At 33.9% G+C, this 24,497-nt stretch overlaps 1 protein-coding gene across 10 annotated transcripts in view; it reads right to left on the bottom strand.

Moving 5' to 3' along the window:
* Nucleotides 1-5,909: 5,909 nt before the first annotated feature.
* The window catches only part of LOC129246307 (protein NDRG3), a 97,644-nt gene continuing 79,056 nt past the window's right edge, over nucleotides 5,910-24,497 (bottom strand). For 8 of the 10 annotated variants that reach the window (XM_054885013.1, XM_054885010.1, XM_054885011.1 and 5 more), the window contains one exon: nucleotides 5,910-11,614. In XM_054885013.1, coding sequence (XP_054740988.1) covers nucleotides 11,148-11,614 — 467 coding nt within the window. In that variant the 3' untranslated portion in view covers nucleotides 5,910-11,147. Of the gene's footprint in view, nucleotides 11,615-17,104; nucleotides 17,854-24,497 lie in introns of those variants that run through there. The other 2 variants (XM_054885018.1, XM_054885019.1) reach the window with 1 other exon arrangement.

The raw sequence follows: 24,497 nt of genomic DNA, 5'->3' as shown, positions 1-24,497 counted from the left end.
ATATATGCAGAGTGTTTATTTCTACTTTTATCTCAATTTCTATAGTGAATATTGTTATTAAAACAATAAATAATTATTAATAAATGCAAAAGAGTGATAAAAATCATGTTTGATAATATTAAAAAATCATATAATGATAATAATAAAATAATTAATGAAATAAGTATTTTTAAATGGTAATTAAATTATTATTTTAAAGTAATTTTTTTTTTAATAGGATTCAAGAGAAAAATTTTTTCATGGACAAGGAGGAAAATATTCGATGCCATCCGAGATGTTTTTCTGCCAGAAAAATTTGATAATTTAGTACAAATTATCTGTAATAAACTAATGGATGACGCAACACCTTCATATGTTATCGAAGAAAAATCAAAAATGGCTTTGATAAAAGTTATTTCTCTTTTGAAAAAGAAATGGAAAGATGCTTGCAGTACGAAAAATTGTTTCCTGGAGAATAATAAAAGCTTGTTCGACGATTCAACGAGCGTAACGGTGAATAGTTTACATAAATTTACATTAATATAAATATATTTATATTAATTTATATACATTAATGAAGTTTTCAGACAGCATCCTTGATGTGAACAATGACGAGGAGATATGAATAAATGTATGTTCTTCCTATTAAAATTTAAGTTCGTTTCATAAATAAATGTATGATGCGTCACTTTCAGTTTAAGTGTATTATTTTTCACGACATATTTTCCCTCTTTTAATGTGACATATTCTTTTGAAGATTGTACGTCTACTGTCGAAATCAAAGACTCCAAAAACCTTGGTAATGTGAACTTCAGTAAAATCTGAAAATTTTTCGCAAAAACTGACCGCCATTTTGGGTCCGCTATTTTGAATTTTGAAATTCTGATCTCATATTCACAATCAGCGACCCCAAAAACCTCGGTAATGTGAATTTTAGTAAAATCTGAACACTTTTTGCGAAAAATGTCCACCATTTTGGGTCCGCCATTTTGAATTTTGAAATTCTGATTTCATTTTCAGAATCAGCGACATAAAAAACCCTATAAGTAAAAATTTCATCAAAATCGTACTATTTCTCTTTGACTTATTGTTTTCTGACCAAAACGTCGGGCTACTTGACCACTGTGCGATGTGTTATATAGCTCACCTTGTACGTCGCTGCTAGTTTGTATTGTGCGCCCTAATATTGTGCCAGCGATTACTACTTGAAAGGGGTTTTACAATAAGTTTAATTTGTTTGATGGGATTATCGATATAACTTCACACCTTACAATAGTCAATGGTTTCCAATATGATTATCCATAACTATAAGTAATTTCCACATTACATTTGGCGTTTAAGGCTTGTTAATCTTTCCACTCTTGATAGTCTTATAGAGCCGCTAGCAATATTATTTATTTTAAATGGCACTCTGAGTCGGTTTCTGGCTTATCCGATGTTGTTTCAGTCTACCTTATTACTACTGCCCATCGAATATCAACGCACTTTAGGCCTCTTTTCTGGAACCATGTAAAGAAAAATGATTCCAACATTCTCACTGCAGCCTCTTTAATATATCGGACTCGCTTTTCAACGCTAAAGAAACTATACCAAATGATCTCAATAAATAGTGAACGGTGGCAGATACATCTATCTTTTTATTCTGCTGATGAATTATTTCTGTGGCTGAACACTTCTATGGATTAGTTTAAAAGGGTGAGAAAATGTGAAAGTGAGACAGGAATCAGGCCCTTCATTTCCAACTGTGTATCGTTGCGTTTTAGAGTATAAAAGTGACCGCACCATCATTGAATATGAGCCACATAGTGGGCATCCAAAAAGTTGAACATCCCTTTAAACCTTTGAGCGAGTTTATGATATTTCTACTTTTTAGTTTGAATTTTTATTTATTGGTAAAAATTGTGCTTAAAATTTTGTTTGTTTTTTTGAAAAATCAGTACAAAATAATGATGTCCCGAGACGCTAGCTTATGTACGCGTCATCTGATTTGACAGAAAATTAGTTTTATTCTTCCGCTGAACGAAAATGGTGTATACGCTCAAAGAACGCTGGCAGATATTGGGACATTACTTTGAAAATCATGGTAATGTTGCAGAATGTGTACGAAAATTACGTACGGCAATGGGAAGAAGAAAAGCACCGAATGAAGCGTATGTGCGTTACTTTGCGAAAAAAGTAAGAGAAACTGGGTTGCTTATTGACAAGCCAACCCGTGACCGACCAAAAACCGTGCGTACACCCGAAAATATTGCTGCTCTGGCCGAGAGTGTTCGTGAATCACCAGGAACATCAGTTCACCGTCGTTCTCAACAATTGGACATTTCGGAGACATCATTGAGACGAATTTTGCGTAAAGACCTTGGTATGGTAGCCGAGGCAGCCATATGAATGAAGTTGTGTTCCATCATTAACCGGAAAGATTGTACTTCAAAATAAAAAAAATATTGAGTAGTTTCTTTTTTATAGCATTTTTAATTCCGTAAAGTTATATGGCGGACCCTATATAAATCTTCCGATAGGGTATTAATTTTATCTTTATATATAAAAATGAATGTTTGTCTGTATATCCTCGATGCACTCAAAAACTACTGGGCCGATTATTATAAAAATTGGTATATGTATACCAATTTTTCCACGGAGAAGGTTTGTAGAATATGCTCATTGCTGCCACTCGCCACCAGGTGGCGCTGCAGAGTAGCAACTTCTGCCCCATTCAACCGATTTTTTCGAAATAAACAAAATCAATAAAATGGTTTAGAATGAGTTGAATATTTGTGTACTGATTTTTCTTTAAAGTTATTTTTCTTAAATTTATTTTAGTTGTTGGCGTAACAACGCGCGCCAGGTACAGCTAGTATATAATATAATATAGTTTTTATTCGAGAAAATTAAATATATATTTTTTTAATACAGGGTGGCTGATGAAAGCCGCTACCAAAAAAAAATTGAATAACTTTTTTTCTTTTTAAGTTATCTGTTCCATTTTTGTTTTAATTTGCAGATTGATCTTTAAAATTTATTAAAATGGATAACTGGGACACACAAACAAGAATTTGGATAGTCCGCCGCTATCACGCACTGGAGTCCATAGTTTTGGTACAGAGAGAGTACAGGCGGATGTTTGGCGGCGATCCCCCGAGCAGATGGACCATAATGAGACTGGTGAATAATTTTGCTGAGCAAGGAACAGTCGCAAGAACGCCTTATCATCGAAACCCACCAGTTCGGACGGAGGAAACGATCGCTGCTGTAGCTGCAGCTAAACAAAGCAATCCAAGGGTTTCAACAAGAAGCTTATCTGCTCAACTTGGTGTCAGCCGACAGTCTTTGCAAACAATAATGCACAAAGATTTAGACTTATTTCCCTACAAAATTCAAATGGTTAACAAACTGAATGCAGCAGACTTGCCGATTCGCTTGGAATTTTGCCAGAAGATCCTGCAAATGGTGGAAGAAGACCAAAACATGTTAAACTGCCTTTTCATGTCTGATGAGGCCCATTTCGATTTAAACGGCAATGTGAACAAACAAAATTGTCGAATATGAAGTACTTCTAACCCACAGATACTCCACGAGACGGAATTGCATCCTCTTCGCGTGACAGTGTGGTGTGCGGTTTCTTCACGCTGTATTGTCGGGCCTTATTTTTTTGAAGAAAATGGTCACACCGTTACGGTTACTGGAGACCGTTATTTGAAAATGCTGAAAGAATTTTTCTATCCAGAACTACGCCGAAAGAGAATTCCTTTCAACTCTGTGTGGTTTCAACAAGATGGGGCAACGTCTCACATAGCCCAGACTGTTATGACGGAGTTGCGACGAAAATTTCCCAATAAACTGATTTTAAGAAACTCCGAATTTCGTTGGCCCCCCAGGTCGCCTGACCTTACTGCACCTGACTTTTTCTTGTGGGGTTTATGTAAACAAGAAGTTTATAAAACAAAGCCAACAAATTTGGATGAACTAAAACAATCCATTCGGGCAACAATTGCGGCTATTCCTGTCGCAACTCTCAAAGGAGCAATGAACAACTTTTTACTAAGATGACGCACTTGTGTCAACGAGCATGGGGGGCATTTAAATTCAATTATTTTTAAAACTAGTTAAGCTACATTTAATAAAATTTAATGACCTTCAACTTGAAAAAAAAAATAAATGAATTCCATACACTAAAAAAAAAAGTTATTTGAGTTTCTTAATGTAGCAAAATTCATCAGCCACCCTGTATTTAAAACACGTAAAATTTCCACATTGAATAAATAGCAAAATTATCGATTTTTTTTTTTCAGCTTACTTCTTGTTATATTCAAGCCTATTATTGAACCAATTTTCAAAGCATTTAAGACCGTTTAAAAAATACTTCAGATGGTTGAGTGCTCCATATTTTACAAGAATGATTGTATATGGGAAAGTTGTTCCGAAAGTAAACTCCGCGTTCGTTAAGGAGACAGATACCTATAAAACTTCGATACAAATTTTTTTTTTCATAAAATGTTGATATAATCCTTTAAGAATATGTCACAAAATTTAAGTATTTCTTATATTATAGATCGTCAACCGTGACGACTCTATTCTTTGCGTTCGAGCGCTGGGAGAGGAATTTTCATGTATTCAAACTTTAGACGCGTTTTTCTCAAAACTATATTTTTCGAATTGGCGTACACGATAATTCTAAAAGTTATAGACCGATCTCTCTGAAATTTTGCACACATATTTTTTATGATATAAATTTCTATGTGAATTGATTTAATTTAATTTATTTTATTATTTTCGAAGCAAAAATAGTAGGAAAATTCGCCTGGAAATTCATTTTTTTTTTTAATTTTATTCCGCGATTTTTTCCCATTTTTTTTTAATTCATATAGAAATTATGACATTAATAAACAAAAAAAGGTATGGTTTTTGGTATTCAGGTCACTGACGCTACAATGCCCGCCGATTGAGAAGCCCCGCTGCGACCTTCCTGGAAGAATTGAGTGTACATCCGCCATTTTAAATGATTCAAATAAAAAAAAATTGTATATTATTTTAATGTATAAATAAACTGTATGCCAATTTCGATATATTGACTTCTTCATTTTAAATAATTTTAATGAAAATCAGGGAAAATATGGCCGTTTACAGGTATCTGTCTAAAAAGCTGCTGAACAGATTTCTACAGATGATGATGATGATGGTTAAATGCTACCGCGCCGATCACTGGGAATATAGTGCCCTGTAGAGCTTCCAGATAATCATTACAGAGATGGTATAAAACTATTGGCGCGATTAAGAGTATTGAAGTTGATGGAAATTATCTTGAATAAAAAACTAGTTTCAACTAAATATTTTCTTTTTTTCTTTTATTTTTGCCTTCTTCTTTTTGAAGACGTGGGCGTTTAATGAACTGTTTCCCTTTAGGACTCGACAAATAAGTATACTTATGTCATGCGAGATGTGACTTTCATGCCAGTTAAGCGAAAAATTTGTAACGCCGTAGGCTCTTCTGTCAATATGCCACTCATAAGTACACCCATCTACAAAGTGGCGCAAAATTAATGAACCAATTTTGTTTTTGAACAACTTTTTCACTAACTAAAAAATTATGATTTTGAGTGATGGAAATCTTAATTTGATCTTTACACGCTCCACTGCTTATCTGTTTGTATACTGCAGCTAGTCCACAAGTGTCAAATATGATTGACGTACGACGCAATTTACAAGAATTATAAATCTTCGGATAGGGTGGTTAATTTGCGCCACCTTGTATAACTGCCAGCTGGAACCATTAGTAGGCTAAGAACTCGCAGCGTATTTTGCTATACTCACCCTGAGGCCTCATTTTTTATACCAAATGAGCAGATAACCCGAATGTCGCTATGTAAAAAAAAAAAATTTAATTTTATTGCTGTTCTCATTACTCACCTCCTTCACGAATTGAAATCACCCACTTTTCTTTATAAAAGCAATTTTTATTCCATTTTCGCTATTGTTAATGTATTACTTGTATATTCGTGTATGTTTGTATATGTATATATGTATGTGGGCATGTGTTAATATGTGAATGCTGTAAGTGCAGCTATTTCTATTTGTTACTGCACAAAGTATGTATGTACGAGTATTTTGCAAATGCATAATTTTTTGTAATTTTTGTTTTTGTTTACTCTTCTTTTATCTCTCTCTCTCGCTGAATACTTTGAGGTTTTTTTTTTTAATTCGCAGGCAAGCTTTGTTTTACTATGTATTTCTGTATTTTCTCTTCAGTTTTATTTAAATTTCAGATAAATTTAATCACTCAATATTTCTTTTAATTTTGTTTATATGTAATTTTGTTATTATTGTTTATTATTTTTTCTCATAATGATATTAACATTAAGCAGGTGCCTTGCCACATGATTGCATTGCTAATAAAGTCATTCAACCATTACAAGTTTCATATATTTTTCCTTTCAATTTCTTGGTTTTTATTTGCTAAATAGTTTTTTGTTTTTCGTTTGGAAACACATTTATGTTATGTTTTATAGTTTTGATACGTTTTGCGTTTTCTGTTTTTTATTTTTGTTAGATAAAATAGTTCCAACATTCAAGGGTCAACAATATTTTTACTCTGTTATTTATTAATTCTTTTAGTTCTTTTTTCTATTATTTAAATAAATTTGTTGTTATGTAAGATAAGTAAAACCACTGTGCGGCGCTAAAAAGTGATCGGAACGTATATAGGAACGGATTTCTGCAATACTGAGCGTACATGTCTTCTCTTTTATCATAGATGTTTCTCTCTTTTCGTAATCACACATCACTCGAGAAGCAGGTGCACCAAACTGAGTCGCAAATATAAGTTTGAAATTATCTCCCCTAGTTTGAAAGCTTACTTTGAGTGGGTTTTAGTCCTTGAAGAGTTCTAAAAACAGCCAAATCGAAATTTCTTTATAACTCTTTTATTTATTACTCGATTCCAAGGTATGACATATCGTTGAAAAGATAATTTTAATTGCTGTATATCCTTCTTAAATTTTATTTTAGGTCATAAAAATTTACAAAAAAATCCGCTCAAAGCAAGCTTTCAAACTAAGGGAGGTAATTGCAAAGTGTTTGATTTCATATGGATCATTGATATTTCTGGTGTCCAATGGTAATAGCGTCATAAGGCCACGTCCTCGCAGTTGCAGTAACCGATCAGCATACATTGCGTTCATTCGTTGTAAGGTTGATAAATTGTTTAGTCCTTTTTCGGTTACATCGCCCGTGAGCACTTTGTCCAGCATTGCCCCACTCTATAGAGTTGTTTAACATCTCTCTTAGCCTTTTTTCTAAGGTAATTATTTTCTTCTTCTTCTTTCTCTTCTTCTTTTCTCCCTTCTTCTTCTTTCTCTCCCTTTTTCTTCTTTTTTTCTTCTTCTCTCCCTTCTTCCTCTCCCTCTGGAGTGTTATGCGGTCCACCGGATTCTATTCGTGTTGCTATCGCGACCTCTCTAACTAATCTGCGATTAATTGTTTGTGGCCCACGATGCAGAGTTGCTGAATGTGATTGCGTTTCGCTATATCTATTACTCTCTGCACACTCAAGGGCTCATAGCCCCAAAGCGCTAGACGCACGTACTCCTACGATTAGATCTAAATCGTATCCAATTAAAGTGCATGAGTCTACTTCGCGTTACCCAAAAGAATTTACTCACATTCCGAAAACTTTTAGCCGCCTTCAGTTCTTCAGACAGTGGACTTATTAATTTTCTTCATTTTGAATTCTTATTTGATTTTTTTCTTGTCTTTGTTTTGATATGCAAGGATGATTTCCTTTCTAAACCAAAATACTATGCGCTACCTTGTAGCTGGCGCGAAAATTTTATAAACATTAGGGTAGTTCAGAACTAGTTCACATCATTTCTAAGACTTGACTCAATTTGTTTTACTAGCACATAAAGTAATTAAAATTATTTCAATAGGATAATTTGTATAGTTTTAATTTTGAATAAAGTTTTTCTGCTACTTCGAAAACTTGGTTGTGTTTATATTACTCCAATATTTTTTTTGTTTTACTATTTATTATTTTTTTATTACTATTTATCTTGTTATTATTATAATTTTTTTATTATTTATTAATTTTCGCCGCCTACTGCCTTTTGTGAAGCTTTATTTTGCAAGATTTCGCCAAGTTCTAGATATTTAACTACTTTATTTTCAAAATTAGAGATTTACTTTTGTATTTTAAGTATTCATTAAATCTTCTTCTCTTCATATACGATTCAATATACTTGTGTATTTGTGTTTGTGAGTTCACAATTGCAATTCTTTGTGTGTGGCTTAAATAATCAATCGCTTAGCTAAATTCAATAATAAGCAAAAATCGCTTGCAACAAGAAAGCTCGTTTTAAATACTTTATTTTATTTTACTTAATTTTTGTTCCTGCCATTTCATTCATAATCTCACCGTCCTTGTGTAAGCTACTTACATACATATACCTAACCCAAATAACTGTAACAGTTATTATTGATTTTAATCAATCCCTGCATTTTGTTCGGCTTTCCTGGTTTTGCTTTTTCCATTTATTTTTAAATTTAAGTTAAATTATTTACTTATTTTTTATTACAATACAATTAATCATCAAAACATTTCAGGCACAAAGTGAAACTCTAAATAAAGCAAAACTAATCGCGGGTATATTGTTTGATTTTGTAATTTTACTCTTATTAAAGACAAATGTATTTAGTCGCAGAATGTTTCGGTACACACATACATACGTATATATTTAAATCAAGTTCTCTTTTTTTGGGTACTAATAATTTTTCAAATTTGTTGCACTTCATGAAATTCGGTTTTAAATCGTACACTTCCAGAGCTTTAGAGTGCACAAGTAAATCTTTTTGCTTGAAAAGTTTCAGCAATTATGAAATTTGTAAAGCAAATATATATATTTTAGGGTACCTCACTAAAGAAATTTCGTTTTCCACCGAAAGTATTAAATCTATTATATTTTAGGACTTCCGCCAAAATATTTTTATTATTACTAAAAATATTAAGATTTACGTCTGCTGGACCGAATTGAAAATATCTCCAGAAATCGAGATTTTTCTAAACTAAAAAAATTAAAAATAAAAGAACTTATGCATCTAGTTCTGCAAAAAATGTTAAATGTGAAAAAACAAACAATTTTCAATGGAATAAAAATTATGCTATATTTCGAAGCACTTTCGAACCGGTCCGGCGCACGTAAATCTTCTAAATCTTCCGAAATCTTTCGTCGGAAGTTCTGGAATATTGTAAGAATGTATTCTTCCGATGGGAAAACAGTACCGAACTTATTTTTTCTTTTGTGTGGAGAGTGATGCACCCTAATGCCTATGTGTATATTTATTACTCGCATACAATCATCTTGATTTACCCGAAATGGAGTGGTTTTCAAAATAATTATTTTGTATGTTAAGTATTTTGTAGTTTAGTGAAATCCAAGAAAACCTGCTGTTTTAGAACTCAACATAGTCATATTCTTTACATATTTGCATACCAAAGTCATTCTCCAACTTCGCCTGTTTCTGTGTTAAATGCTTGCTTTACGTATACGCCATGTAGATCAGCAATGAAGCGCTGTTATTAAAACAAAATTTATTTACTCCTAAAATTTATAAAATATGGGAAAGTTATTTTTGAATGCCCCACGAACGTTATTTAACTGGGATTGCAAAACAACTACAATACCCTTTTTCGGTGAAAAATTATATGCATTTCTATTAAATTTTCGCAGACGATATGATGACTTCTTTATGCGTACAATTGCTAGCTATATTCGTTAGTTTGCAAACTTTTGAATTGAAAACTACAAAATTTTATAATTTTTGGAATTCATTTTTAGCTACATACTTTAGCGGTTGAAATAATACTCATACCGCTATTTCTCAATTCTGTTTTACACATTTTTTTGGTGCAGAAACTCATGTGCATGAAAAAATATATGAAGGTTATTTTCACACCATGCAATGCCGACGATATTTTTTAATTCCTTTATTAGGATTAATCCACACTTTTCAAGAAAAGCAAGAAGTTCATATAAAAACGCTTTAGAAATTCTCAAGAAAATTTCATCTATCAAATTTTATTAAAATAGTTCAGAGTTCTCAAGATATTATTTTCTAGTGCCTTTTTTTAATTTCTATAGAAAACTTTGAATAAAACAATTATAAAGATAAAAGAATACTAAATCGCTCAATTATTTTGTAAATGTGTGATAGCTACCTAATAAAGGAAATTTCTTTTTATAGAAGTCGACCGCAGCATCATCATTCGTATTTTAAAGATATTGAACGCACTCTTAATGAGCAAAAGAAGGAGCAAAAATAGACAATAAGCACAAGAAAATCTTACTCGAGTAGTCCTCACATTCTAGTCTACTTTTGACCTTCCGAAAGTGCTCAGTGGCAAAAGAATGTCTTTAGAAATCATTCACCGTTGCCTTCAAGTAAATAGTTTCAACTAAAAAAGTCTCTACTGGCAACAAAAACAAAACAAAAAACATTAATTCAAGAACATCCAAAAATGATCCACTAAAGGTGTTGACATTTTTACATTCACCTGTCTTATACATATTTTTCTCTAAATATTTTCCGATATGAATTATAGATTTTAAATGCTATTTTTTTTTAATTAAAAAAAGTTTTTAAAAGTTTTTATAAGCCTGCACCGCATTGAAATTTTTATGCCGAAAAGAGTAGAAAAAATTTTGCTGGGAATTACTTTCATAATTTCAGCAGCATTTCCTGTAATAAAATAACGACAAACCATAATCATTGCATTTTTTCTTAATCTATCTGTGTCTACTTATTTTGCATTCTTTGGGCGGTTTCGGCTGCAGCAGTGGCGTTTACCTTTAATGATTTATTACATTTAATTTATTGCTCAGCTCCAGCAGCTTTTGGTGGCTAATGCGCGCGTGATGTTGGCTTTTTATGTATGTAAATATGTATATATATATTTTTTTATTTCTATTCAATTTGGTACTACAGTAGGTTTCTGAGCGCAATGACAATCGAACATTTTTCAATTATGACTAGAAAGAAGGTCTCTCACTTTCAATAAAAACCTGATCAATGATCGACCGCTTCTTCAAACTCCATGATATCTTATATGCCAATTATATTATATATAATATTTCTCACACTCCTACTTTCTACCTCCCGTTTGCGTGAACGCTCAGCATCTAACAGCTCACGGTCTCCGGCAGTGGATTCTCAGTGATGCGCATCTTTTGCGCACTCGTATACGATGTACCATTCACACTCACCTCCGGTTCCGCATCGAAATCTAAATCGTCCAAATCATTGTCCACTTCGAAGGCGGGCAAGTGACGTTCGCGTTCAATCGATTGGTTGCCATTGCCATCGGAGTCGCCGCCGGAGGCATCACCGCTGCTGGAGGAATAACCACCACCGCTCGAGTTATTATTGTTGTTGATGGCAGTCTCGCGGCAGAGGCGCACATTGCTACGCAGTTTTTTCTGCTGCTTTCGTTGACGCTGCAGCTGTTTTTGCTGTTGTTGTTGCTCCTCAGCCTGTTGCTCGCGTCGCTCTTTCTCCAGTTGCTCCTTGAAGTTGGCAAAAAAGATGGACGAGTAGGTTTGATATTTGGTGCCACATGGTGAGGTGGCTGGTGTGGAGAGGGGCGTGGCTGTATTAACAGTGGTGTTGGAGGCATTGTTTGTTGAACAGTTGAACGGTGTATTCCAGTGTCACAGTGAATAGCGATTGCGGCGCAGCACATTAAAGAAGGGGGGACACAGAGGGAGTGGGAAGTTTGCTTATGTTATTTAGCGAAATATTGTTTTTTTTTCAGCAAAGTGAAATTCGATAGATAGAAAAGGAGGAACAGAAAGTTCTAACTTTTTTTGTTCTAGAAATTGTTTAAGTATAAAATCCTAGCGCTGTGTGTGTGTGAGTGTGTGCTGTGGGTGGGCGAGTGGTGGTATGAGTATGCGGGAACGCAGTTTTTATACACATGTCTGTATGCTGTAGTTCTCTATACAAGTAACTATGTATGTATTTATGTAAGTGCAGCTGAGTGGCATGAGTTGATGCGCGGAATTCAAAAATATTTTCAAAGCAAAAAATCTGTGTACAAGTAGTTATATATATAAATATAGCCAACACAAGATTTGAAGGCTTGGAGGCACACCCGAATCGGGAACGTTGCCGACATTGTTATTGGTATTGGTGTTGGTGTTGGTGTTGGTGAGTGATTTGAAATGCGCTTGGCAAGCATGAGTGAATGTCGGATGGCACACTCAACCAAATGTAAAGCAGCCAGCACAGCTCTTATACACACACTCACACACACATTGATGCAAGCACCCTACCACACATACGCCTATGTGAATTTCATTTCTTTATTTAAAAATTACCACGCACAGGTGTTTGGAATCTCTCCGAGTTTTACTAATTCAATTTTCGAATTTTTTGACGATTATTTGCTTCCAAAAAAATATTCAAATAATACCTTGTTACAATATCACTATATACAAATTTACAATGTTTTAAATTTATTTCAAAATTTTTCAATGAAATTTGTCATATTTCTAAAAAATCTGGGGCACCCTCGAATCCTTTATTTGATTCGTTTGTGGTGGTTTTCAATGTCTTATATTATTATATATTTTTCTCAGCACCGTTAGCTTAGATTTTAGATATTTTTAGATATTTCCAAAAAAAAAACTTTTGAATTTTTTATTATTACTTTTTTAATTAATTATAGAGCCGAGCCAGAGCTTAACTTATTTTAATTATTAATGCCTCTGCTTTAATTAATGAATTATTTATAATTAGTTCTCCGGTAAATAATTAAAAGAAATTAATTGGTTCATTTTAAATTAAAATGAAGTTCGTTTTATTTTTATTTTTTCATAAATTTATTCATTTGTTGTATTTCTGGTATGTATATATTTATAAGCAGGTATATTTATATATCTCACATAGCAAACAAATTTGTTGTAAATCTTTATTTTGTTGTTGTATTAAATAATATAAATTCTAGAGTGCATAAAGTTATGTAAGCAGCTGTGATTGCGTATTTATTTTTACTAAATAATGCTAAAAAAATCTAGAGAAATTAATTTACGCGAGTGTTTTGCATTTACTAAAGAATTTTATATTTTTAGTTTGAAAATTTAAGTTCTAAAAATACTTAGCATTTGTTACTTAGATAAATAAAGCTTTGGAACAAGCTTTGCTCCTTTGGAGTTTATTTGTTCTTTCCCAAAATGCGCTGAAGATCAGTAATACTTTGGTAGCGAAATCTTGCCATTGTTTTGTGCTCGCATGGCTTCCCAGGCACGCAAGCCTCTTCCACTTTTTCGATCTGACTGAAAAGTAGTGTAGTCTTCCTTCGCTTCAAAGCTGTGTGATGGCTCTCCTAAACTCATTTCTTAAAATGTATTTGTTTCTTCCTGTAATGCAACTTATTTTACTGCAGTAGCGACCGACGTACATTGCGCGTATTTTTGATGTTTTCCAGTTACATCAAAATTTAAGCTAAAACTGAGAAAGGCCAACTCGCGACCCGTTCTTGCATTGAAGCCTGATTCAAATTGGAATTAAATTGAAAAAAAAGTTGAAAATAATTTTTGGTGTGACAAATGTCGATTGCGGATTGAAAATACATACACTCCCTTTTAGACGCTTTCTAGTGAAACCCGTAATTCATATTACTCTTAGTTAGTTTGAGAGCACATTTATACGACGACTTTTCACCCTGGGTTTTCTGCCTATTCTCTTTTAAAGAAGTCTTCGAAAATCTTCGTATATTTACACGATGACTTTTTGTTTGCGGCTTTCCTTGCGTGTTATTGAAGTTTAACGGACCATTTTCTTTCGTCCATATTTTAAAAGCAAAGCACCAGCCCAAAGTCCACTTGAATAAAAATACGAAAATGGGAACACGATGAAAGCGAAATGTCAAAAACCCCGTCGATTTCGCTGACTGTGCATCCATGCCTACCCCGTTGACTTCTCTACAGTTTTTGCCACCTAGTTCGACATCCAGGATGAAAGTCATCGTGTAAATTGGCTCTAAATTTAAAAGCACTTCTGCTGAAGTATTTTCCTTAGAATTTCTTATCTGAGCTATAAATTTTCAATTCTCGAACTCAAAACCAGTAACGTTGCTCACAACGGGTATGACACTACAACTAACTTCCTCCCTAATCTGTATACTTTTAATAAAATACTTAATATTTTTTCTATATCCCAATAAATTGCTTGTTTTTCTTGAAAATTTAATCAATTAATATCTGAATAAAAGTTGAATAAAAAACCACATTTACCGATGGTACATCAGAATTCATTGACTGTGAAGCAAAAGCTGTGAAAGTTACGTAAGTTATTTAGTCAAAAATCCACGGATATATAATAGGAAGAAGAAAACTGGAAACGGTATGCATCATTGTGAGTCCCCATTGAGACTGATTTTTTTGACACATTGTGGCCCCTTCGGCGAGTAGAGTCAAACCCATTTGACTTCTCGATATGAAATATTTTGCAAACCAAGATCAGCAACCAAGAATATCACAAAATATTATCTTAACTCACATTTTTGCGTCGAATGGATTGAAATTGGTGTATCTTAGTAATAGAGACTCAAGCTAGGTGCTCTCTGAGGCATTTGTGAGGCAAGGTTGCTAGACTCACAGTGTTAACTCTAAATTACATTTCTTAGACAAGCTTGCAGTGCTCCTTACATTAGCTCAGATTTACACGAATAAATTAAAATGTCTTTACGTTGTTTTTTTTCTGGATTATAATAAAGAATTCAAATCAATGCGCATTAAAAAATAATAAATTAGAAATACCAGGTACTTTAATAACAACGAGCTCTTAGAAAATTGCTGGGAATTGTCCTAAAATTTAAAGTCTAGTCGAGTCTATGCATTTTATTAAAGATGAACAAAGCAAATTACAAAAAATAATGAAACTGAATTTCATTAAAACAAATTTCAAATGGTTTAGTTTAGTTAAGTATATAAAGGGTCTTTCAAAATACGTTTCAAAGGCGTTGTTTTAAACTAAAATATGTAAACATTTAGATTCTTTCAGGTCTCATTTTTTATTCAAAATACGGCTCTTAAGAATAACATATGAAAAATTGCATCTTCTAAATGTCCACTATGGACACGTCTACAGGTAAAATCCTAATTGTTGAGAACTTCGAGATATCGATGTATATGGCTGTAGGTTGTTCAGCAACACTTTGCGTTCAGTTTTTGGTGTGCCAGTCATTTTTTATTCTCGAAAGAACCAGTTTCGTGAAATTTCTTCACCATTTTTTGAATTGTCGACTCATTCGAATGATTATTTTCGCGGAAAAAACACGAATTTGCTGTGCGTAGAGATAGGCCATTTTCATAATCATCATCATCATCATCATCATCAGTTGGCGCTACATCTCAGTGTGAGCTTTGGTCTGCTATACAAAATGCCTCCATTTGACCCGATCATTGGCTAATTGCTTCCAGTTGTTGACCTTGACTTTCCTCATGTCGTCATCTAGTTCGTGTATCCAGCTTGATCTTGGTCTGCCTCTTGCTTTCGTTGCAAATATTTTAGCGTCATTAATTTCGTTGTTTGTTTTTTACGTACGGGAATAAAAATAAGTCATTCGGTGCCAAGTCAGGACTATACGGCGGATGACCCATTAATTCGATGTTTTGGGTGCTCAGAAATGCAGTTGTTTGAGCCGATGTGTGAGAGTTCGCATTGTCCTGGTGAAGAATGATCCGTCTTTGGCGATTTGCTTTCCTAATTTCTTGGAAGACAACTGGCAAGCAAATGGTTATGAAAACAGGCGACCATTTGCTTGGAAGTGCTTCGTGCCCGAACAACCTTTGTTGGATTTGGCTCATCTTGAAACACCCATACAGTCGACTGCTGTTTACTTTCGGGCTCATACGCGTAAATCCATGATTTATCACCTGTCACGATGTCATAGATGTGTTTCGAAGCCCCGCGATCGTATTTTTTGAGCATTTCCTTCGACCAATCGACACGAGCCTTTTTTGAGCGATTGACAAATTGTGTGGGATCCAACGCGAACAAATTTTTTTGACAGTCAAATGTTTATGCAATATTGAATGTATGCTGGCCCCACTAATGCCTAAGATTGTCTCAATCTCACGATACGTCACATGACGATCTTGCAATATCAGTTCGCGCACAGCATCAATGGTTTTCGGAGCAACAACTGATTTTGCACGAGATGAATCTTTTAAGTTACTGTAAACAACACAAATAGCGCTGGTATTTCAAAACGTTCTGAGTACGTAAAAACCAAAAAATGTCAAACTTTGCGATACAGCTGTCAGTTGCCAGATGGCAACATCAGGGTTGCCAAATCCCGAAATATAAAAGGCACCCGTCGTAGGTTTCAATAATTTTAACGCGTTGTTCTATCGTGTAAAACTGTACATCTGTCTCCTTGACAGGAATTATTAGGCGTTATGCACTACCGGCATCCAGGCGTCACTTTTGAAAGACCCTTTAAACTTTAAATAAATCGTGTTCTGTTTATGTTTACTATAATTTAAAAAACCTTAACTTTCTAAAACAACAACTTTTCTGTTTGGAGGTAACCGTTTTTTTTTTTGTCGAAAAAACAGTTTTTTTAGAAATTTTCAGTTTTTTGAATTCAATATCTGGCAACACTGTATGTTGCTAATTAAAATTAGAAAACCCTAATTTTCTGAAAAAATTTCTTCGTTTTAGAGATGACAGTTTTTGGTCCAAAAAACATTTTTTTTTTTTGGAAATTTACAGTACTTTAAAAACAAAATCTGACAACACTGAATGTAACTAATATGTATAATGAGTGTGAAACTAAATTTTTCTTAGTAAAATAAAAAAAAAAACTTAATTTTCTGAAAAAATCTATTCGTTGTGGAGGTAACAGTTTTTTTTTTGGTCGGAAAAACAATTTTTTTTGTATATTTCCAGTGTTTTGAAAACAAAACCTGATCCCACTGTATGCACGATGATAGTGTAAAACAAATTTTGCATTGCTTCTTTCCCTCGAGTCAACAATTTGGTAAAAAGTGCTTATAGCTTTCTTTCACATCTCGCATACGAACTGGAATTTACTGGCCTTGAGTTTGGAAAACAATAAAATCCGCTTGCATTCATTTCAATTGTCTATATATTTTAGCTTTATGTAAATTGTAAACTATAAAATATGTACGTATACATGGATTTTGCAAATTTGTGTGGGAAAACGAAAATATATTATACATACATACATATATATAGCACATACATTACATACATATGTGGATGATAACAGCAAAAAATACATTTCGTACTTATCATAAAGAGTTAATAATAGTTACAATAAAAATAACTACATACAATACTAAACACATATTTATCATAATTATCATAAATAAAACACAGATTTGCAATAAACAAATAAGGGCAACTCTTATGTGTCGGTATGTTTATAGTATTTGGGTAGATATTTGCTATTAAAGGAAAAAGCCAAAACGCAGCTTGAAAAATCAACAGGTAGCAGGTGCAGGTGCGCGTCCCACACCTCAACTCGATGTTCCAATAGAAGCAAAATCGAGATCCTCTTCAGCTGTGTCAAATCAATTATTTCTTAAATTTTCAACATTTTTTCTCTTTTAACTGTTCAACTTTCTGCTACTTTTCTTTTCTTTCTTCTGTTTAGAAACATTCAGGTCAAGAAGGGGGCGGTGGTTGTAGTGACGGTGATTGTGGTGGTGTTGAAGGCGGTGGTTGTGATTTTGATGATGTTGGTGATAGATTTTCGATGTTGCTTGAATTATTGTACACCCAGCTCAATTTGATTCGAACTGCTCTGACTGGCTGTGGAGAATTTGCGTGCCAACTTTTGCAGTGTACCAACAGCTATGAAATGGATTTCGTTTTTTTCCAAAAAGAAACAAAGAAACAAGAAAATAAATAATATGAAAATATATCAAAGAAAAGTAAAGGCAATAGAAAATTTAGAAAATTAAATAAGTACAAATAAACATGAAGCAAAAGCGTTTACTTCATAAAAGAGTGCATTTGTGCAATAAATTTTTGCTGCTTACAGTTAAGCAAACAAATTGTAAAGAATCATATAACAAGCACCTTAAAGCAATCAGCAATACGTACATACATTTATGGAAAGTAGAAAGGAGAAAAAGCGAAAATGTGAAGATAATAAAAATACATATTTACAACACATATAGCCAAATATAAAATTTAACGCAACCGAAAGGTAATAACATTTGCGGAACCTTGTCAGGTTTGGAATCGCTACAAAAAATACTTATTTAAAAAGGTTTACAGCAACTATAATATATTAAAAACATTATTATTTTTATTTATATTCAGAGTTGGCAATAAAATCGGCCTGAACATTAATAATAAAACATCAACGAAGGTTCTAAACACTGCAGAAAAAGAGGGCCAAATAAATTAAATATTGGAAGAAAACAACTCTGGACGTTTGTGTAGATTTTCAGACACTTCTCATAACAAAATGTTTGAATTTGATCGATATCAGTGAGAATTCCCGCTTTTCTCTCCGGACAAACCAAAAAAAAAAACAAGAATACCTTTTCCAAATTTTTTTTTTTAATTTTCTACTCTCAAATTATTCTCGCAACAGAAGACTTACGTTTTCGAAAGGAGTTCGCAAAAATATCGAAATCTTTCTTTGCTGCACCGAATCTGAAAATAGAGACTAAACATTTTCTTTTTCTTCATTTGCGCAGCAATCATTTAAGCGATTTTGTCATTTGATTTTTTCTATGCGTAGGAGACCTTTTACTGCCAACACCACCAGCTATTGAATACTGGACTGGACCATTTGTATCCATCCATTTTTAATCGTACCGTCCACTGTGCATGTTGGATACGATCAGTAAAATGCTAGAGCAAATAATATGCAGTAGACTACAGTAGCACCTGGAAAAGCCTGGTGGGCTCTCCCCTTACCAGTTTGGGTTCCGAAAACCTCGGTTGCCGGTGGAGTGCTAGTAATACGATAATGGATATCGCACGCAAAGCCACAAGTGGTAACAGTCGAAGGTCCGGCAAAAAAATACTGCGCGATTGTAACGCTAGATATAAACAGCGCGTTTAACTCTGTGAACTGGGCACACATAATGGGTTCACTCTCAGAATTCGAGGTCCCTACCTACTTACTGCGGCGGGGAAGATAGCGTTCAACAGTATGAGGTGCGAATCTATGGAACGCCATGCACGACGGCGTGCTGAAAATCAATCTTCCCACAGGAGCAACACTCGTTGGTTATGCGGGCAATATCGCGTTGGTAGCCGTTGACAAACACCTCAACCCCATGAGAATAAAATGCGCAAACGGCAGTGGCTAATATCAGCAAAATAAGAGCTTGCAGTGCAGAAAACGGAATTGGTCCTACTTCGCACGATGAAGGCACGCGAGGAGTTGATCATCACTGGGAGCGAGTGCCTAATAAAATCGTAGCCGTACTTAAAATATTTGAGAAAGCTCGTTAACTCCCGAATGACTTTTATAGATCATCTTGCAGCAGTTGGCAAAAAAGCACAACGAGTACATAGGTGCTCTATCAAAACTTATGTCAAACGTAGGCATGCCAGTTACTCTCCTTAGTAACCACCACTAAGTGTTATAACGTATGCAGCACCCGTATGGACCGATGTGAAAAAAATCGTTTATAAAGGAATTGAAAGCTTCACACAGACTTAGCGCGTTAAGAGTCGCGAACACTCACCGCCCGTTTCCCGATGATGCCATAGCCGTAATATCGAGGAAAATCCCGGTTGATCTGCCCATCAAGGAGCTGAAGAGGTTGCACCAGCAGACAGGGGAGAAGTCGTCCTGCAGCATTAAAAAAAGGAGTGAAAGCGTACTATAAAGGAATGGCAACAGCGCTGGCAGTATTCAACAAAGGGACGCTGGACCTATGATCTAATACCAGGCATTGCGAAATGGCTTGGTAGTAAGCACGGAGAGGTTGACTTTTATGTAATGTTATTGCTGCGCAGCCATGGATGCTTCAAGGAATATTTGCACCGCTTTAACAGAAGTGAGAGCTTTTAGCGCGTATAACAAGAATGTTGCGTAAGGAAGAATAGGCCCGAAAGGCGGACTTAAGACAAAGCAACTGGCGTAGCAGGCTGCTGAAAACGGCGAAGAGCCGTCGCAGTGTGAACACCGGACAGGTACTAGCACTGATATAGACTGACGATTTTAATTAACATACGCAAATATGGTCTTCCGACGTATTACTTAACAGCAAGATTCCGGGATGAGCAACCGTTTGGACTATATTATCATGAGGTACTGGAGTCACTTCTTAACGATTTGTTGCTATTGTAATAATATACATACATAAGAAGTATAAGTATGAGTGAGCTAAAAACACAGCTCTTCAATAAAACATTCACCTAAAAGAGAGTTTTAAGAACTCACAGATCTAATAAGCTTTTAAAGCTCAAAACGTCAAGCATAACTTGGAACTAAAGACTTGTCGCATAATTCTTTAATTATTATTCGTCTAGATTGCGCTTTAAATCTGCTCTCGAAGGAGTTATATAAGCAGGTGATATTTAACTAAGAGATATACAAAAAATAATCAAAAGCGAAAATTATTTGGTGTAAAACTACTTAGAAACGTTTAAAGTTACTCTATGCAACGAAAAGATGCCAAATTATGTAACTCTCGAACAGCTGAAACCAAAAATGCTGAAATAATAATAAATATAAATGCTAAACCTGTGCCTACTTAATACTTAAGATCTGACTGGAAAGTAACTAATAATTTATAAATGATAAAAAATGTGTTTTGATAGCAGGCGCTCCTCGGCGCGCAACGGGGAAAATCTGAGTAGAGCGTAAATTCAGAAATTCGGTCCAGCACTCGACAAAGGATGTACGTGACAATATCTTTCGATTTGCAAGCATATTCTGTACACTGCTGCTAATTAAAAAAAGTGGTTTTATGTTTTATGGTATCAAAGATTTTGCTTGACAGAAATTGGTATTCGCACTGAGCGTCACAAAATATAATAAAAAAGATTAATTACTTGCCAGTCATAAAATTGGGGGTATTTTTCACATACCAAATGTTTACTAAAGGATCTTTCAAAAGTGATACCTAGAAATCAGCAGTGAATGATTCCTAGACGGTAACTTTTTTTACTTGACATGTTTCTAGTAGGCTGATGTACAAATTTAAACGAGAGAGCAAAGCACTAAAATTATTGAAAGTTACTATGAAAATGGTCGATCTTTAAAGTTGGTGGAAACATTTGTAGGAACTGGCTCTGTCGAGGATAGAAAAGGGACTAGTAGACAAAAACTGGGCGTGCTGTTGAGAATATTGCTCCTATAGCGCAAAGTGTTGCTGAACAACCTTCAACATCGATAATTCGATGTTGTCAATAATTAGGCAATCAAGAAGCAACTGTTTGGTGGATTTAACACGTAGTCGTGCTCATGGTGGACACTAAATGATGTTATTTTTCACATGTAATTCTTAAGAGCCATATTTTGAATAAAAATAGTGAAACCTGAAAGAGTCTAAAATTTTAGATTTTATTTATTTTAAAACAACAACTAGGCGCGTGCTTGAAAGACTCTTTATAAGGAGTTTTATGGGAGCCCAATTAACAGTAAGAGTAGCACAATTTTCAATACAAAACGCAGGAATGCATCACAATCATATGAACTGCAGTCTAAAGGTACAACTTCTTTACTACAACCAGCTTCATTATACTGAAACCAAACTATTTGTACCGAGGGAATACATTTCCAACTCCCATGATGAATGGCACTTGCAAGTTATACTACAAAAGTTCCACTTTCTCTTATTTAGATCCTCTCTGGCGCAGACGGCTTATTTCGGTACCTTAACCAAAGAACACTCGGAAGAAAATTTTACAAAAAAGAAATTGGTTTTAATTGGTTTCTTGTTTGTTGAAATTGTCTACACGAGTTGTGTCAGAGAAACGGAGCTGGATTGCAAAGGTTGTATTTATGCGTTCTTTGCTCAAACTCACCAATTTAATTCACTGCCGAAAAAGCTACTTGCGTTCGATTTGATGCCTATTCGAAAAGACCACATCTCTCCGATAAATTTAATTGCCAATTTACTGGAGTGTAAACAATGGCCCTAATTCTATTTTAAATTTACTTTAGAGAATGAATACTAGAATTTGACAAAAAAAAAATATTAATTAAGGCATTTATGACTTACGATAACTGCATATACGAAATTTTTCCAAACATTCTGATTACAAATTTTGTTGAATTTTTTGAAGGCACCTTTCTGGTCTAGAATTTCGAAAAAATCGATTTTTTTCATGCTAGACTTTCAAAAATATACTTGCATATATTTATATTGAAATTCGTTGTAGTTTAGATGTCACAGTCCTTTAAAACGAGATCGGTTTGGAGTGCGACGCTGAGATATATATAAGCGCGCAGAGTCATTAACAATGGGACTTCTAACGTGTTTTTCTCGAAACGATTTTTTCCGAGTTGGCGTTGGTAATTTCTCAAAAAGTGCTGAACCGATTGATTTGAATTTTTAATATGTTACTGAGTAGACTTGTGGCTCTCGCGGGTAGCAAAATTATAATTTTATAATAAATGTATCTATTTTTTTTTAAGAGCGACAACGTGAAAAAAATCCTTTTTTTTCTCTTTTTTCTTCTCTTTTTTCCAATAAACAGATAAAATATATTATCTAGAAAAACAATTTTTTTTTTAATTGACCAAATTTTGTTTTTTTTCAGACGTACCTGAGCAGCCCAATCAGTTAGCTAGTGGCATGTGTTACGTCAGGGAAGCAAGTTTTTTTATTATTGTCATTGAAAAAATAATTTTTTTTTCTGTATAAAGAATTGATCTAATGAATAAAAACGATTTTCAATTGATACCGATTGTTTTGCTTCAATTTTCAACGCCTTCAATTTTCACGTCTCTAGAACCGAAAAGTGCCTTCATTTGCACAAGTTTTGAAACTTTGAGAATGAACTGTATTTTCATAAAAACTATTAAACTTAAATCATAAGCAAATAAATTAGTAAACCTTGCCAATAAATCGTAATTATTTAACGCAGTTAGTTAGCAATTCACTACTTAAAGTTGAAGTAAAATTTCGACAAAAAACACCTATACGCAAATGTAGATTTTTTCACTTCTTCATGCTGAACGAGTGGTTGAGGCGGGGCACTGCGTTACAAAAACGAACTTTTTTTCTGTCCTATGAACCAAATATACTTTTTCGGAAAGGGTATAAAAAATAAAAATACACGTGTATCGGCGATTTTCATGTACACGTCAGAATTTTTCTTTCTTCTTCTTCTTCTTTAAAAGCATTAAAATTTTTAATGTAATAATTTTTAATTTTAATATAATAAAATTAATAAAAAAAATTCGGGGTTTTATATCTCTATTGTAATGCGGCGTGAAATACCTTTCTTTTGATACCCACATCGGCATATCTCATGCAATTTTTTTTTTAATTTCGAACAGGTGGCAACCCTGTGAAACATTGTCAGTGGCAACACCTTGGTGGAAAGTCTAGAAATGTGATACACTATCTGTGTGCCCAATTTCATTAAAATCCGTTAAGCTAATCCTGAGATCGTGTGGCTATACAGATATGCATATAAGAATTGCTCGTTTAAAGTTATACCTAAAATACAAAAAAAAAATTGTGACGTGTACATGAAAATCGCCGATACACGTGTATTTTTATTTTTTATACCCTTTCCGAAAAAGTATATTTGGTTCATAGGACAGAATGTGTGTAGCGCAGTGTTATTATTCAATCAATTATTGACATTCAATTCATCAGTTGTAGTTGAGAATTAATTTTCATCTGCTAGACTCTTTTACTATTTTTTATCAGGCTCCTGTGAAAAACCGTTCAATAAAAATATCAAACTAAAATACCACAAGCTACAAATTTCAACTACAAATTTATTTTATGAAATCAAAAATTTATTTTATGGAAAAAATTGTGCTTTCGATACATACATACATACATGTAAGTATGTGCGCATTGGCGCAAGGTGTGCAGTGCTTCAAAGTAAATGAGTTGTTAAATTATAATTAATTATGTAAAATATACATATTTACATTTCTTATACACCCAATAATCAATACAAAAGAAACAGTTGTTAGGTATTTTATTGTATTGTCTTCCTCATTAGTGGTTGCGTATTTATTTTTCAGAATTTATATGTATTTATATAATTACGTACATACACATAAGTATATATGAATATCCATATTAGTGATGTAATACATACATAAAACAATTGTATTGTGTGATTACAATGCATACTAACACGAACATTTCGTTTTTTTGTTGTTGTTAGGCATTAAATACGTAGTAGAAGAAATTGGTTACAAATTACGAGTACAGTGCGATATGCATTGAGGAAACTACGAGTACGCTAAGCTATTGAATGGGTAAAAGCAGTCATTGGCGAGCCCAGGTGAGACCAAATGGACACTTGATATTAGTTAGAGATGTTGTAAT

The sequence above is a fragment of the Anastrepha obliqua genome, chromosome 4 (genome assembly GCF_027943255.1).
Source record: "Anastrepha obliqua isolate idAnaObli1 chromosome 4, idAnaObli1_1.0, whole genome shotgun sequence".
Lineage (NCBI taxonomy): Eukaryota > Metazoa > Arthropoda > Insecta > Diptera > Tephritidae > Anastrepha > Anastrepha obliqua.
Note: the sequence above shows the minus strand (reverse complement) of the source record. Positions and strands in the feature narration are given on the sequence as shown.